General features: G+C 48.2%; 1 protein-coding gene across 3 annotated transcripts in view; it reads right to left on the bottom strand.

The window, feature by feature from the left end:
* The window catches only part of LOC144138676 (TATA-binding protein-associated factor 172-like), a 98227-nt gene that overhangs the window by 38524 nt on the left and 42606 nt on the right, over positions 1-17097 (bottom strand). For 2 of the 3 annotated variants that reach the window (XM_077671069.1, XM_077671071.1), the window contains exons 5-17: positions 15914-16137; positions 15424-15630; positions 14296-14460; positions 12187-12282; positions 10540-10767; positions 9746-9886; positions 8147-8265; positions 6146-6329; positions 5916-6020; positions 4049-4156; positions 3267-3314; positions 2627-2802; positions 947-1124 (exon numbers count right to left, since the gene is read on the bottom strand). In XM_077671069.1, coding sequence (XP_077527195.1) covers positions 947-1124; positions 2627-2802; positions 3267-3314; positions 4049-4156; positions 5916-6020; positions 6146-6329; positions 8147-8265; positions 9746-9886; positions 10540-10767; positions 12187-12282; positions 14296-14460; positions 15424-15630; positions 15914-16137 — 1979 coding nt within the window. The remainder of the gene's footprint in view (positions 1-946; positions 1125-2626; positions 2803-3266; positions 3315-4048; positions 4157-5915; positions 6021-6145; positions 6330-8146; positions 8266-9745; positions 9887-10539; positions 10768-12186; positions 12283-14295; positions 14461-15423; positions 15631-15913; positions 16138-17097) is intronic. The other variant, XM_077671070.1, reaches the window with a different exon arrangement.

The following is a 17097-nucleotide window of genomic DNA, read 5'->3' as shown; positions in this document are numbered from 1 at the left end:
AGACATCCCTTCAAAGAAACCACGTCCCAACTGGATGGTTCACTAAACCGGCACTGACAACACATATTTAGACACTACTCAAAACAGTAAAAACAATTTTTGCACCATAACGGGGGGGCTTACTAAATTTAGAGTTATGGCCTTTGCCAAGCATGCCACACTATTTTTACAATGAAACATAGGAGGTGTGCATTCACCACACAATGGTTACAAATGGGGGGGGAAAAAAATCTAGAAAAGCACTTTTCAGTGTGTTAATTATGCATGTAAATGTGGCATTCCCACACAGACTATTTAACTCTAATTTGAAATTTCAAAGATTCCACATCCATACTTCTCGGCCTTTTTTACTGAGTGGGGCCTGAACTGTAGCAACTGCTCAACAGCTTTCTTTACAATTGGTTACTTTGTTTTAAAAAAAGAAAAAGGAAATGCAGACATTCTACAAAAAACTCCTACATATTTTTAACTCGCGCTGCACTCCATCGCTGCCCTGCCTCCAAGCCAGAACTACCAAATTTTGACTACAGTCGAGCCTGCTTATAATGAACACATTGGGAAACTGAAGTGCACTTTTGGTATATCTGGACACAAAATACATCTATACAAACGGTAACGGGAAACAAAGATTTGTTCGTTATAGGCAGGATTTTATTAAAACCAGGTTCGCTATAAGTGGGCTATACTGTATTTAGCACACCAAAGCTACACCTGGGCTGTAAGACGTGCCATAGTGGAGGGTTCTGGATTAGTTCAGACCCCCTCGAGATCTTTAACAACATGCCTCAAAATTTCAGAACGTGGGTGCTCTAGCTTTTCTCCTTTATCTGAAAAGCGGCTGCGGCCGCCAGGATGGACCTTGGGCTCCAACCACCGTCGACATGCCACCGTGGCGGGTGTCGTCCCACCCCACTAGTTGGGAGAAGAGAAAGAGGAAGCAACTGACCCGGTGCAGGGTGACCCAGTGCGCCATGACCTGGGCGGTGATCATGCGCTGCAGGGCGCTCTTGGAGGCCAGGTGGAAGAGCATGAGGCGCGCAAAGCTCTCCACGGGGCTCTCCACGGGGGGAACCTCCAGGCCGGGCATCGGCAGCGTCACAAAGCCCGACAGCAGGCCCAGCAGCCTGGGGTGGGGGGTAAGACGCGAGGGGGCAATCAGGCTTTCTCAAAAAATCCAGTGCCCTGCCCTCTGTGAAGAAGAAGAGAAGCTGCAGGGCGCAGTTCAAGGGTGGCACGAAACAGAACTTCTGTGTTTGCAATTTGCCATTGAGCATACTTCCTAGGCTCAATAAAACCCTACTCTAGCTTTACTCTACGGGATAAACATGGGGCTGTGTTTCCCTCCCACGTCATAGCCATCTTACTGCCTGTGTAACACAGGTCGCTATGGCTATGGCTGTCTCCAAGACCGCCTCCTGCAGCACGGTCTTTTTTTGGTAAACAAATATGGTGGCAGTGCGCTGTGCGCAAATAAGTGCGCTGTGGAAAAAGTTAGCACAGTTTGAGTAAAAAAAAAAAATGCATTTGAGCACTTTTTGGTCACTGTTAGCCTCAAATGGGTGGATAAAATGTCGACTAGACTCGCAGTGAATTTCGTTAATGCAGGATCGCTTTCCACAACCATTTTGTTGCCGTGAGATATGAAATATATGGGATTTTAAAGCACGTTTGCCGGGGATCCGAAAATATTTTGTTGCTGCGGAAATTTAAACTCGTAGGATTTTGTTATCACGGGCTTTGTATATCAAATTACCACATTATGGCAAGTAGCAGGAGGCTACTTGCCATCAAGCAGGTTACTCTACTGCACTTTTTCAACCTAAGAGAACAAACTGTTCGTGTCAATGTTTCAGGTGCATAAATATTTGGCCTACAGCCTTCAGTGGTTACTTGCACTGCCTTTCATCCAAAGATTTCGAACACAGTAGTATACATCAAATTATTGCACCACACTATTTTGCTACCCTTGCACTGCTTCATATGGCAAGATTCGACCATACCAGGAAAAGCAATGTTGAGCGAACGTGGCAACTGTGTCAATACAGCACTGCACCAGCTTTCATGCCATCTACCGTATTCTCGCACGTATAACCCGCCCCTGCATATAATTCGCAACCACTTTCAGCCTGCCGAAAAGAAAAACAATCACCGCGTATTGCCCGCACATTTGATACAGGAAAGGCTGCACCAAAGCCACTGCTCAAGCAACACATCACAGACTATGTAGACAGAAAAAGTACTTATTTTGCAAGTAGAATACACCGACTGCCAGGCAAAAGTCAGAATTCACACATAAAATTCAGTTGTTACAGTGCACTCGTCCTTGTTTTTTCTTCCTTGACCTTGTATGTTTTGTGCAATCGCTGCCACGGAAGGCTTAGTCAGTGTTACTGTGTAGGAACTTCACGGCAATGCACGTTGTGCCGTGAAGCTGCACTAAAGGAAAAACCCCGCGTATCGTCCGCACCCCAACTTTGCAACTGAAATTTCCACATTTTTGGTGCGGGTTATACACGTGAAAATACGGTAAATTGCGAGGAATCCCCCAACACACCCCTGCTCAACTAACTATTACTATTACACCAACTATTCACGACGACAAAAGGGCCACAAGGGGGACGCTCACTTGGCGGCAGAGCAGCGGCACTGGAGAACCAGGCGTTCGCGCTCGGCGGGGTTCTCGTTCAAAGACTCTGCCCCTGCCAGATACACCTCCCCCACCAGGGGCACCCCAGGGGTACTCTCGGGGGGACACGAGAGCACTCCCCCTACACTGCCGGGACGACGAGTCTTCTTGTCGGGCTGCAAAGCACATACGCAGACACACAAGCATGTTAACGGGGATCGACTCTTAACCACCGCTTAACACTTCACCCTGACTCACTCGCACTAGTTTTGCAGAGATTTTCGAACATGTCAGAAACAGCGCTTACTAATTCATTTACAACATGCCTTAATCCTTTGAAGTACAGTTTACAACGGATATAATGATTCCAGCTACAATAGACTTGCAATTACTACCAACCATGTATTTGTTGCAAAATTATGCTAATTAGTTATTGTGTAGAGTGTTTCAAGCACAATATCTATAGTTCTTAGTGAGGACCAGGCTACAGGAGAAAGAAAACGGCAAAAAGGTAGGACAATAAGGCAGGGTACTGCCTCATGCTTCCTTTCTGCGGAATCTCAGGTCTTTAGCCGAAATTTCCAGTACTGCTGTGCACAATTTACGCTGCTATTTCGATTTTCTTTCCTGGATCACTCACCTTCAGGTTGGGTGGGAGCACCAGCCACTGCAGTGCTGTGACGTCGATCTGCACCCGTTGAACAACAAAGGTCAAGCCAAGCCAAGCCATTGCTCAGTGTTCGACGAGGAAATCTGCCCACCAACTTTCGAAGGCTCACTTCCAGGACAAAGACGCCAACTTTTATCCGACAATATTTAGCAACATAATTTTTTCGCCTGGTATGATGCTTTGAAATTTGAACAATCTTCCAGTAGCACTGCTGCTTTTTGTTCACAGCTGCCATTGAAACACGACTGCTCACGACTGCAAACTGACAGGCATGTGATGTGAGATTTTTCAAGATAACTTTCAAACGAAGAATTTCTGGTAAATATCAAGTTCAAAATATGAGGGTGCACAGTCCTCGCACGAGGCGATACAGAAACGGCATTAAAGACAAAAAAATAATGATAGCCAAAAATGGTAACACTACAACAATAAAATGCGACCAACTTCGTCTATACCACAAGAACTTGTAGCATGAAAGTCGAGGACAAAAGTCACAGTATTGCTTCAAAAATAACCAAAGAAAACAACAAAGCTGCATCTAGGCAAGCAGGCCACATGAAATTCAGAAATTTGCAGAATAAGACACCGTCCAGTCTTCAATTAAAATGCTCCACGGTGCGCCCCAAGGCCTAGTGCTTGGCCCTACACTATTTGCAGCTTAGACCCCTCAACATGGACATACACAAAGAGAAGAAAAGAGTTAACACAGGGAGAGATGAAGAGGAGGAAGAGTGGGCGATCGACACCCTCACCTGCAGGTGTGCTGGGTGCATGGCCAGGCAGAGCCAGGAGCTGAGGTAGGGGCAGGCTGCCGTCAGCAGGGGACCAAGGGGGGCACCCCGCACCACCTGCTCCCACACCTGCAGTCAGCAAGAAGCACACAGTTAAACACGACCACCGGGACAAGCACTTCCTGAAACCGTGGTCCAGAAAGCCGCAACCCTGTCAAGACCCATGCGTAACACAGACACTATACAGGGGAATATATGTACAGCGGAAATTTTGAACCCCAAGAAGTGTTCCCCATACATAAGAGCAGTGAGAAAACTTTGGTGAAAGCATTTATTATTTCAAATTTTGGGTTTTCGTAATCATCATTGACATCACTTCCTCCTGTGGTTGCCACTGAGGGCTCTCTGGCCCCGCCCATTCGATACAGCAGTGCCTGACGCAGTTTTTCATGTGTCATTAATAAGGGCGATGGAGAGGCTGAAACATGGAGGCATGCCTCTGGAACGACAAGCTCAGAACCAGATTAGTACAGCAGTTGCTTGTACCAGCCATTGTACAACACAGACCAGTTTGTTTCCAAGAGAGGTGGCTAGTACACCAAAAAAACGATACAGTGGAGACCTGCTGATATGCCCCCTGTATTACGACAATCTGCTTCTTAAGACGGATCACTGCAGTCCTGGCAAACTCCCTATAGAAACAATGCACCCCAATGATACAACACTCGGGTGCATGCGGTACGCTTCATACGACAGAACCTGGCAGGGATAAACTGGCACTTTTTCCATCTTTTACACCGCTTAGCCACAACGTCCCGACCTTTCTTTATTCTTAACTCCCGTTTGACGCAGCTTGATATGCAAAAGTTCACATGTGGGCCCAATCACTTGCTGAACAGACGCAAGCAAACAGGCGGGTACTAGCAGGCGGTCTTGTACCCTCGATGGCCCCACACAGCAGAAGAATGCCAAGGTGCCAACTGCGAGAAGTCGAAGTCCGGTGGAACGCCAATTCGGAGCTTCCATCTAGCAGACGAACGCGAAAACACATACGATGCAACCCCGTGGCGATAAGCGAGCGCCCGCATTCTTCAGTTGCTTGATTAGTTTCTTGATGTTGCCATCATCATCATCACTCTCTCTCTCTCTCTCTTTCTCTCTGTCTGTCTCTTTCTGTCTGTCTGTGTGTGTGTGCGTGCGCGTGTGTGTATGCTGCTCTCCCTGTATCTCTGCTCTTTGCTTATCAGTATCTGTCAAAGCTGTGTTGTCACCCTGCTCCTTCTTGGTTGCTTTTTCTCAGCGCCGCCTTCTGCTATTGTTTGTCCCACACTCTCGCCTTTTCCCCTTTCAATTTGCTCGAGCACGCCGGCCTTATCTTGCACGGGCAGGGCGCAGGACTGGTGGGCTATAAATAGCGCCAGACAGCACGTGGTTTGAGTAGCGTGCCTTGCATGGCTTGTGGGCTACATGCAGATGCTGCGGAGGAGAGCGAGGCACAAAATAGGCGTTTATTTTTTGATACTAGATTTCAGCTAGGGGTTCGCAAATTACACGAGAACGAGTTAAATATAGTAGTCTAAATAAGTACTCAGCCCACACCTGTCGTGGGACACATACGACGTTTGGTCCCTTGAAAGTTGCATTATTAGGGTTCCACTGTATCAGCTATTTGGCGTTTGATTCGAGCTGAAATTTCCCAATCCACACGCCTGTTAATTTTGATACAGGAGCCCAGCTGCACAACTGAGAGCAAGCGTACAAGTGACATTGGCAAAACACAAACAAAGGAATCCTCCAAGTGAACTTGTTCGACCAGCCAACCCCGAAAGGGCATCCAAGTCCTTCTGAGGCCTTCATTCGGTCAGTGTCCACCGCGCCCTGCACACACCTGGTAGATGAGGTCGAGGACGTCGGAGGAGGTCTCGAGCAGGCAGCGCTGGTAGAGCAGCCGCAGCATGGAAGGCAGCAATGGCGGGATCCACTCGCTCAGGGGCTGCGCAGGTGGTAAAAAACACCCCCTTTTGAAAGTTGATCGGCCAAAGCAGTGTGGCCATGTACCGGCCAACCGCACTGCATCAAAAACACTCAACCCTGCCCTGCAAGGAGTCCTGCACTGACCTGCGGTGTCCCCTGTTCAGAGGTGAGGATGAGCAGGGAGCGGAGCACTGAGCGACGCACGGCCACTGCGTTGTGGCCCAGGAAGGGCCACAGACGCGGAACCCACTCCACTAGGGGAGGGGGAGGGACGCCAGGGTGCTGACCATCCACATTGTTTGTGGCCACTGGGTGATCTCCGCAAGCACTGCAAGCGAAAACGTGGGGCAAAGAAAAAAATATATGTGGTGAGGGCAACGACACGTGGTGGGCATCGAAGCAGGTACCATACGGCCAAGCCCACTTTAACTCTTTCGGGACCGCTCCATAGGCCATCGATCACATATGATCGATGGTTTCACGAGCCTGCAGAATACAAATTTTCGCTTGATGGAACACCTAGCGACATCTAGGAGATTGTTTGAAAACTATAGTTTTCTCTTTTGTGAAGTTTCTTTTTTTATCGCCAGGCGGCAACGCATCAGATATTTTATTCTGACGGGCAGTGGTTTCGAATGTAAACAAACATGGCGTCATACTCGCGCGAGTGCGATAAGAAATCCGCCTCATCTCGTCTCGCATATCTTCGCCTTCTACTGTGGATTTTAACGATGAGAGTGGCAGTGAAGAGTCGGAATGCGGCTTTAGAGATCGGATTTCAGCTCGAGTGAGGATTCGGGTGTCGATCAGCCTGGAACATCAAATCGCGCTCAAAGGTGGGTGTTGGTTTCGGTTTCAATTGTCTCTGGAGTAGGTATGTGCGCTCGAAATATGTTCTGGCTGGTTTATATTTGTTCGCTAGGGTGTTAACTACATATGGTGGTGATCTGCCACCATCTCAGAAAGGGATCAAGTTTTCGCCAAGACGAGAGCCCGGCGTGCACCTGGGCGACGACGTAGCCATGGCCCTAGTGCCAAAGAGATCACGCACAAAACAAAAAACCAGTTACACCTAGCCGCATCAAACTTTCGCGATGAAGAAACAAAGCAGTGTGTTAGATTTTGTATATTCTGAAATAATTTTATTCTTTTGTAATATTTTTATAATTATGCTTCTTTCTATCTTTTTCTGTAGTTCTTTTACGAAGTTCTTACTTTAAGATTTTTTCATGGTTCTATCGTCAGTGTTGAAGTAAAACTTGGTATTGTATGTCAAAGAACATAATTAGCTGCATTTTGGTATATGCTAAGGTAGGATGGTGCCTTTGCTTTATGTAATAAAAAATTTGTAGCGAGACCTCCCTTTTTCATCACTTTTTCGGGCGGTCCCGAAAGAGTTAAACGGCCACGACCACAACCAACACTCAGTTATAACAGGCAGCGACTGCATTACAGCGGACATCATATAGCTGGAGGCAGTCCCAGCTCTAACTAACTTTGAACAGCTCTCTGTGCCCACGTGATGCTTAAACTGCACTGTATCTCACCCCTCGTAAAAGACTGGTTCACAAGTTGACAGCCACCAGCAAGAGGAAGCTACACAGTAGAAAAAAGGGGACAAACGGAGATAATGTCATCATCATGGGTTGTCACTGCTGCCTGCAGCAGTGTCACTATGAAAGGGCCTTGGGCCTTAGCTGAGAGGGAAAGGAATATAGAACCAAGAACACATCCTCCCCCAGTATGACGATGGAGGAGGAAAGAACAGTGAGAACCATGAAACCAGCATCAGAAACACTTTGCAACGTTTCAGGCCTGGAATGTATCAGTTGCATTTGTTCCTATGTGTTCACTGCTGCAAGCAGCTGTTCTTCGATGCCATAACGATGCCCTAAGATTACAAACAAACACATAGGTGCATAGCGCCCCCGAGTGCTCAAATAATTTCTTTTTTTGCCATGAGTTTGTGTACAAACTCCAAACCTTAAAAAAGTCATTTGCTTTCAATTCAATCCAACTCGCAGCCGAAAATTTCACACTGTCGCACCTCCAATCCTTTCCTGTTCAAAGTGGACTGAAATTTGATCCCAAATGTACAAAAAACACAGCTGTTACAGGCACAACAAGAGGTCTGTGCAGACGCACCCCTTGGCCGTGGCGTGGGACAGCAGGGCGGCCAGCAGCATGAGAATGCTGCTCGTGGAGGAGGTGAGGTCGTCCAGCTCCAACAGGGCATCCCACAGGGTCACCACCACCCGAGGAACCTGCAACAGCCACGACCAGGGAGCGTCCCCCCTCTTGCCACACTGCATACTTCCCAACAATCCATCGACAGGCACACAACAGAGAAGGGCGAGCACGACCCAGCAAACGATTCTCTCTGCGAAAAAGTTTCCAGCTATAGGTGAATCCCATGTAACCAACACCACTAGAACCAAAAAAGCTCGCACGGACAGGTAAGCACCCTTTGCAGTGTAGCGATTGCAAAAGCATTTGGGTACAATTGCCGAACTTATCTCAGTTGCTGTGACCCAGCATTACAAGTTGGAATATAGGTCAAGATTTTCCATCAAGAAGGTTGCCGAAAAGTCAACCCTCGATGTATATACCGGTCATTGGCTCAATTTGTTTGCCATTTCTCAGCCGCAAGGTAAGGTGGTTGACCTATGTTCCGGCTCAACTTATATTCCGGCTTATGCGGTGCCCACATTTACTTTGCCATGCTACGTACCATGCTACTCCACAAGTTGCTACTTCCACAATTACCGTGCTCTAATTGCTCATGTAGTTTTCCGTACGTTTCCAACACACGTATCTCAGTTGAAGGCTGCAATGCATTCGCAAAGGCCCATTTTTAGTCAGCTAGATTAGTGTCACTAAGCTGTGGCGGCATTGGGCATACATGCTTATTTCACATAACTGAAATCCCTGGTTCAAACCCCATGCAATCACGACTTCACTTTCACCTAACTTTGTTTTAACTCAACAGCAATAGTTTTTATTATTTGTGAGCCAGGGATGCCAAATTTTCCACCTAATGCTTTCAAATGAAAAAGATTACCCGCTTATTATTCATAACAATTACTGCACAAGACTCCTTTTTTCCACAGCAAACGTTCTCTACATTAAACGTCAATGAAAATTTTGGGAACAAAACTAAAACTGAGATGCACAAAGCCAAGCCAAACGGCTATGACCCCTGCATGGGTCACGCGAGATGCTTTATAACATCGTTGCACCTGTGCTTTGATGGCTTTGAAGTCCCTCCTGAGGTCACATCCCTGCCGCCAATACAGGGAAGCATGCAAGGCAACAACCATAGCACACGAAGGGACGACTGACCCAGCACGCACCTGCTTACGATCTCTCAAAACTGTATGTGCACAGAGTGCATATAACCACAAGCAGTTGTGCAGAGAGTTGGTCATCACATGGCTGGTTCTGTTGGTGCCTTGCATCTCAAGCTACAAGTTTATGAATACCGATGCTTGTTCACATATCTATAAGGAGGGGAGCAGCCAACAAATTCTCAACAACAAGTCAACAAAACTTGGCGTAGACGATGTGAGTAACACGCTATATTTCACCCGAATTGGGGATGTGATACAAAAGGCTGAAGCGTTTTTTTTTTTTTCTTTCCCAAATTGTATTCTCCAATGACAAAGTGTCATTCTGCACAACATGTTTAAAAAACACTTAGCCTTCATCCCCAGAGGCTGCTGGGGATGGGAGGGGGGTCGTCACCTGTAGGGGCAGCGTCCTGACCAGGTCCTCGGTGACGGGCACCAAGGCGGCGGCTGCCACTGCGCTCACGTCGTCATTCTGGTCCTGCAGCCCCTGGAAGACGGGCTCAAACACCGCCGGGATCAGCACGGGAGTCAGGTCCTGCAGCGGGGTGCGACAGGGAGAAGTCATCCCCTTCAGCACAAAAGCCGCACCCCTATTACTGGCCTCTGATCAGCATCACCGTTCTCGGCAGAACAGGTGGGACACACCCCTCTGCCTTGGTTTGGACTCACTTGCAATGTTCTCCACTTGCTCCAAATGGCATGGCTTCTAAAAGCATAAGATGTGTTGGCTGCCAGCCAACAAGCCGGCACACTTTCACCAATAGAACGATGGGCATCCACAAACAGCAGTGCTAAGCAATACAATGCAGCGTTGCACTTCAGTTGCACATCCCATTAGGCTTTCGCTACCAAGCCCCGTTTGCTGTCACCACAAGTGAAGTCACACTTGGTCTGCCCTGAGCAGTGCAACAGCCATTTCTGTTGTTAAACCAATGCGTTGGGGCCCAGACAGCACCCCCACAGATAGCTCATGCCGCCTTTAGCCTTGTCTCTGTTCATGCACCACAGCCAATCCTGATCATAACAGCGTGGATATCGTGAATTACGTCCTACATTGAACACACAATGCACTCTCCTGAATATACATGTAACACACGGTTTACAGCTAAACACACGTTGGCCATACTGAACTCCGAGGCCAATGGCGAGCATGCAACCAATGGAGGCGGCACCAGCAACTGCCCCCACCTTGCGGACGGCTAGCAGGTACTTGATGCCCAGCAGCCCACCGTGGCGGGCCTCCCACTCGGGCCGCTGCAGCAGCTGCAGCAGCACCCGCACCACCCCCCACACGCCGGACGGTGGTGGGGGAATGGCGACACCGGTGTCGTCACCCTTGCACTTGCTGCTGCCCATCATCAGGTTGAGGACGTGGCCCAGGGTCTGGGCACACGTCTCGCGCACGGGGGCCACCACCTGGGGGAGGGGGGGGGGGGGGGAAACAGGAGGACGTACAGACGCAATAACCGTTAATACATCCGTGAAGTCACATTCATAATCACTACCTTCAAGGGGCCCTGAAACACGCTCTGAACAGTGCAAATACACTTGCGCGACGTGTAGATCACACTGCCAGAAATACCCGAGCTAAATATTACACGTGCACGTGAAGCGATACGCTTGCAAACCGCTGTGAAAGACACAAAAAAAACCAACCGCACTTTCTTCAATTTCCCTCATTACGCACCACTATTCCCTCATTTTACACCAGTGTAATTGCGTCATTACCACGGTGGCTGTCCTATTGGCTATTGCTGGTCAACTTCTCGCATTTCCTGTGACGACCCTCCGCCATCGGCACTCTGCATTAAACTCTTGTATGCCTGAACGTGTACGAACAGTTTTGGCATTTCTCCTGTGTTTTGAGTGGGCACAGAGTTTGAGTAACAAACTCAATACGACACTTTCGACCAATCCGCTCAACAACAAACATTTATTGCTTCAAAAACGCCCTACCAGCCTGAGCGCGCGCTTGCGACCAGACAGCCATGCCTGCCTTTTCGTTGCACCAGACCGGAAATAGACCCCTCCAAGTTCTGGAGAAAAGGAGAAAGCTCCCCGGCCTATGATATATCGCAGGGCACTGAAGAAAATTCTACGAGCTGCTCCCTTCTCAATCAAAGAATGCACAACTTTTGTCACGTAGCATGCAGTCGAGCTGAGAGATTTGCAAGATTTTTCATCTCGCTTAGTAGCTACGGTGATACCAGACGGATTGTTACAATTCTTGCGGGAGTAGATTGCTGGGACAACAGACTTTACCCCAAGATACATTTTGCGTAGTCAGTGCTAAGCGCTGCGGGGCCCCTTTAATGATGCGCAGAGTACAATAAAGACTAGTCACAAAGACTTCCTATTGCCCCTGGCCTCTGTCATCCAAAGCCATGCTTTGCCCTGAAATTTCCCAATTTCATTCCTTCACCGATAGCAACACGGTGGTGCTTCTGGCCACAATGAAAACATTAACTCCACAACATTTGTCCTGGAAAGCTCTTGCACATGCATAAGGGTGCCTCTTAGTGCATGTTCCTTTAGTGCAGAGATATGTAGGACGCTTCAACCAATCGATGTACACAGTTCGCTAGATCCCACACGTTGGGTTGTTCAGGAAACAACTCAACCTGCCCCTTTTTGCCCCATTGGTATACTGGTAAATGAAACCTAGTAGAAAAAAGTTCAAATCAGGGTTTTATGCAATGACACTACATTTAATCAAGATGAGGCATTTTATGGTGTAGGACTATGAATTAATGCACACCACAACACAAGCGACACCTTAGTTGGTTTCAGCAAGGAAACAAGCACGGAACAATGATGCCATCCCTTGGGGCTCACCTGATCGGACACGAAGTCCCCAAACTTGTCCAGTGCAAGGACACACAGCAGTCGCAGTGAGAGGTCCTCCAAGAAGAGCTGATTGGCCGCTTCCATCTGCGACAGGCGTGGACAGAGCTTGTAGTACCAGTTTGCAATGACAGGAATCGTGCCCCCTACACTTGCAGGCCCACGTGTAAATCGTAACAACTGCATTTCACTCCTGTCCTCCCTGGCATCTTTTAGGGGCGAAGCCCCTTAGGGGCTGGGGCGGTTGGCGTCTCCTGTCGTCGTCGTCATCGTCGTCTCATGTACTCACAATACTAAAACGCCGGGAAACTCGTTTATGCCTCGCGCTAGAACATAACGCGGACTAAAAAAACATCGGGACACTCGTTTACGCCTCGCACTAGAGAGCTTAGTGTTCCAAAGACACCAAACTTTTAGAGCAAGGCTGTATACCTCTACGCCCCAACAGTTTCATCTGCGTTGGCAAAAACGCCAAGGCGCCAAAAATACACTTACAGTAGCCGACCGTTTTTTCAGACTCCAAAAATTCGGACTCGCTGGATATTCCGGACTTTCCCAAGGAACCGCCAGTTGTCCCATAGGAGTCGGACTACTTTTCGTTCCCCTCCAGGTCCGAAAAATCTGTCGGCTACTGTATAAACTTCACGCTTTGCCCTTCCCCAGGTAGGTTGCACATTAGTGGAGATGATCCGGGATTTTTGCTTCCCAAGACTTTTCAGCTTCTGCATACAATGACCACTGCTTCACAAGACGGGCACACTTATTCATTTGGCAAAGCAGGCACCCTTCAATTTATAATGCCACACATTTCTTTGAGCATTTAGCAGTGCAATCAACACTAGCTTGAAGTGCCCTGACATGTCCCATAGCACAGCTAATACTCACCCACTCACGAGAAAGAAAAATATTACGTCTACAAGCTACGTGCACTCCAAAGCGCTATGAGCTGCACTAGCTGCAAGACTGTAACTCCCTCCCTCCATCTTGAAATGAAGCAACAGCATGTCAAATGGGATGCGGAAGAATGGAGACAAAACTTGAGCAGTTTTCACTGCGTTTTTTTGTCAGATGTGGTGCTGTTTTCATTTCCAGGTTATGTCACTACCTGTCCAAGTTTCAACTCTTCTTAAAAACAGGCAAACGATGCACATCATTTTATAAGATGATGATGACAATTGTTATTGCTTTTTAATGGTGCAAAGCAAGCAAAGAGCAATGAGTGAAAAGAAAAAAGTACTTATAAAATGGTGCACAGTGGAAACAAAATCAGCTAGTTAAAGTTAAAATACAAATGAAATAACTGGTGATCATTTGATAAGCAGTCTACAAAGAACGCAGTGCATGGCTAAGCTTCCTTATGTAGAGGGTGTTGATGATGTAGAAAGATAAGCACAGTGGAGTTAGCACAATGCCAAGAATATAAGAAGCGCTCTTGGAAACTCTTCCTTTTTGCCCTCCGGCTCTTAGCAATCAGTCCAATGCAGGAGAGCCTATCCCCAGTACTGCAGAAAGTCTGCGCAATCTGACAGTGGTCATAAGCACTCAATGTGATTTCTACAGTGCCTAATGCATTCAAACTTGTTCCAACTTGTTGCAAAGGTTGCGTTTTGGATGTGTTTTAGCGGCACTTCTCACTGACAACAAGGCACAATTTCAGGCATCCTAGTTCATTTATTGCAACTGCACACTACCACTTTATAGCTTCAAAGCACTCTGAAAGTATTCTGTTTTCTAATTAAGCTCATTGATCACAAATCCAAACTGAATATGCAGTTATGGCTTCGATAGTAAGAGGTTTCGAATATTCACGCATGCCTGCTAAAGAGGGAGCCCTTTAATGCATGCCAGCTGGTTCGTGCAACACGGCAAAGAACACGGGGCACACGCACGTGCGGTAAAATACCAGCACGTATCACACATCCGATGCGTTTCAGTCATATAACCTACCGTATTTACGTTCAGTAGCATCTAAAGGTTTCACACACTGAAGATGGCTGAGCAGTTTTCCCAAACATGCGGTACCAAAGGGAACCACACAAGCGAAGTCACAGTGCTCCTCCTCCAATGGGAAGGAAGGGAAGAAAGGGACGAGGTTCTCACCAGCGCAGCGGGCGTGGAGGAGGTGCGCCCCCCTCCGCGGCCGTGGAGCCGGACAACCTCTCGGAGCGCCGTGGCGGCCCCGTGGCGCACCTCCCAGGCGGCGCTGAACAGGTCCTGGCAGAGGGCCTCCACAAACGCCTCCAGGGGCCACTCACCACTCTGCTGCTGAGAGAGGAGAGGTAAAGGGTGTTTCCAACAGTGATAGAAGGGGGATAGGGCTATGTTTATCGGCAGCCTTAATCCAAAGATTCAACAAGAGGGTGCCTCAAATGAATCCTCCTTGATTCTGCATATATCCTTTCCCGTGACACCAGGGAAACTGGCACTTTTAAACATCTCAGCATATTGTCACGAAGCTAAAGATGACGCAGTTTCTTAAAGAAAAAAAAAAAACAAGTTTATTGGAGCGAACTTGTGCTCCCCTAACAACTAAAAAATACACAGGCAGTGAAGCAGCAGTCAACAAAGTGACGTGCGCAGGAGAGTCAGAGAATCGAATGCCGTGGCGTCAGTTCTACGGGTATTTATCTTTCGGCACGGATGTTTCTTGAACTGTCGTGTTACGTCAAGAACACTGTAGATCAAAGAAGATTATTCTAGGTTGTTGACGTTAGGGTGCAACACACCCCTATCAAATGAGATAATCCGTGCGGCCTACGAAAGAAAGAGTGGAACAGCACAGCAGACGTTTCAAGTGCAACAAGCAGAAGCCTTTCCCAGTGCTTGTCCATGCTTTTACATGCTCAGTCCCCTGTGATCTCTGCTGCAGCTCATAACATCCTGGTGACATGAGGGGGAAAACCCATCTATTATTATATGGCAGAGGCCTAGCTTTAGAAACTGCCACAATCCCTCCCTGCAGACGAGACTGCTCATGGACTGGACTCTCAAGTCATGAGCCGAATAACTCAAAACAATGCAACTCAAATGACATCAGATACCATCAACAGGACCGAGGGCAGCATGCCCGGTATCTACGCTCAGTACGTCAGTACGTCACATTTTGAAAGCATGAAAACCGCAACGACGTCTTGCCTCAACTCGTTATGATCAAGGATTCCGTATGGAATCCGAAACGTTAACTTTTTTTAATTGGGTCTTGCCCTCAGAGCAAAGCAGTCCCCTCACCTCTTCCCAGAGGTTCTCTCCCTCGGTGGCACTGTTCCCGTCGCAGACCACTTCCTCCTTGATGGCCACGCCACAGCCCCGCGACTTCTTGGTCGAGGTTGGCACATCCTTGGCAACGCTGGCCCGCCGCTTGGGGCCCCGAAAGAGGCCGGGGCATGGCACAGGGCTTGGCACTGGAGCAACATGACCCACTCCGGTGGCGTTGTTCTGCACAGCCGCAAGCCAAACCAATCCAAAGCCCCCCTTCAGAAACAGTGCCGCATTAAAATTAAAATTCGCACAAGAAAGAACTATGCTCGACTAACGTTACAAGAAGCTGGTACTAAAACTTGTTTCACTGAACCTTTCCAGCATTGGGTCATGTTACATCGCCTAACAAACAACAACAACAGAAAAAAAATCCATCTGCAGATCCACTGGTGAGTGACCTTAAAATGCCCATACACAGGCACTCAAGCACAACAGACAGTGAACAGGTGACGGGTCATACCGTTGCAAGGGCGTTCTCCACCGCACCGGGTTGCACAAAGGGCCTCTCATTCGGCCCGAGGGGTGGAAGGGGTGGACGGTGCCACCCTCCGCCACCGCCACTGCTGTCGAGGTCGTCTGTCGAGAAGAGCTCCGAGGTGTCCAGACCGATGTGCTCTGCCATCTCGAGGCCAAGGCGCCGGTTGAGCAGGCGCCGCTGGTGCAGCAGGGCCTCCTTCGACTTGCCTGCACAGATACAGGAGAACAGCATGGCGTCAGGGAGACAAGGCACACGACTGATTAGGGTTCTTTGCCTGCTGTTCGATACACATTGCAAGTGAACCAACTACAGTCAAACCCGCTTACCGTATTTACTTGAATCTATGAGATACTTTTTTTTTTAAAAGTCACTTACAAAAGTTGGGGGTTGGCTTAGATTCGAGGGCGCGGCTTTACTGCTATCGCTAGACACTCAACGCCACCTCAGAGCCACAGGCTTGCAGCCGGCAGGTTTTCGAATTGAGAACTACATGGTTTTCAGGCTCCATTTGGCCTGTTTGAACGTTGTGAACCCAACTCTCAGCGTTCCGTGCTTGCTTGCATACGTTGTCATGTGACCTCGGGAAGCGCCCGTGTTCGTGGCTCAATGGCGCCCACGAAGTGGTGCCACTACACCGTGGCTTTCAAGCAGAAGGTAGTCTTGGAGGCCAAGAAAACTTAAAACCTCCAAGCACAGCACGACTTTGGAGTCAACAAGGAGAATGTGCGCTGATGGTGGAAGTATTATCTGCTCGCAAAACAATACGCGAGCAGACGATACTTCTGACGATCTTGCAAACGATCAGCATTTGGCACCAACAGATCAAATAAGACCGCTCTCCTGGTTTGCGTGCGCTGGTAAATGTCCATTAAGCTGCGCGCATAAGATATTTTGCTCATAATGGATAAGCAAACACCACGTTTTCACCCCACCCTACGCAACAAAGTCCACAAAGCTGCGCCTAATTTCGCACAAAATACTCCTGAACAACCTTCCAACAGCCGGATTAATTTGGTTGGCAAAGGGAATAAATTGGTTGGCACTTCGATTCAATTTGCTGGCACCCAGATTACTAAATTACATGGCACTTGGATTAAATTTGCTGACGTATAGACTAAATTGCATGGCGAATGGATTAAATTGAGCAGGAAAACCTGTAGTTTTCT

This window comes from Haemaphysalis longicornis, unplaced genomic scaffold, assembly GCF_048455015.1.
Source record: "Haemaphysalis longicornis isolate Haplotype H1 unplaced genomic scaffold, Haemaphysalis longicornis Haplotype H1 scaffold_5, whole genome shotgun sequence".
NCBI lineage: Eukaryota > Metazoa > Arthropoda > Arachnida > Ixodida > Ixodidae > Haemaphysalis > Haemaphysalis longicornis.
Note: the sequence above shows the minus strand (reverse complement) of the source record. Positions and strands in the feature narration are given on the sequence as shown.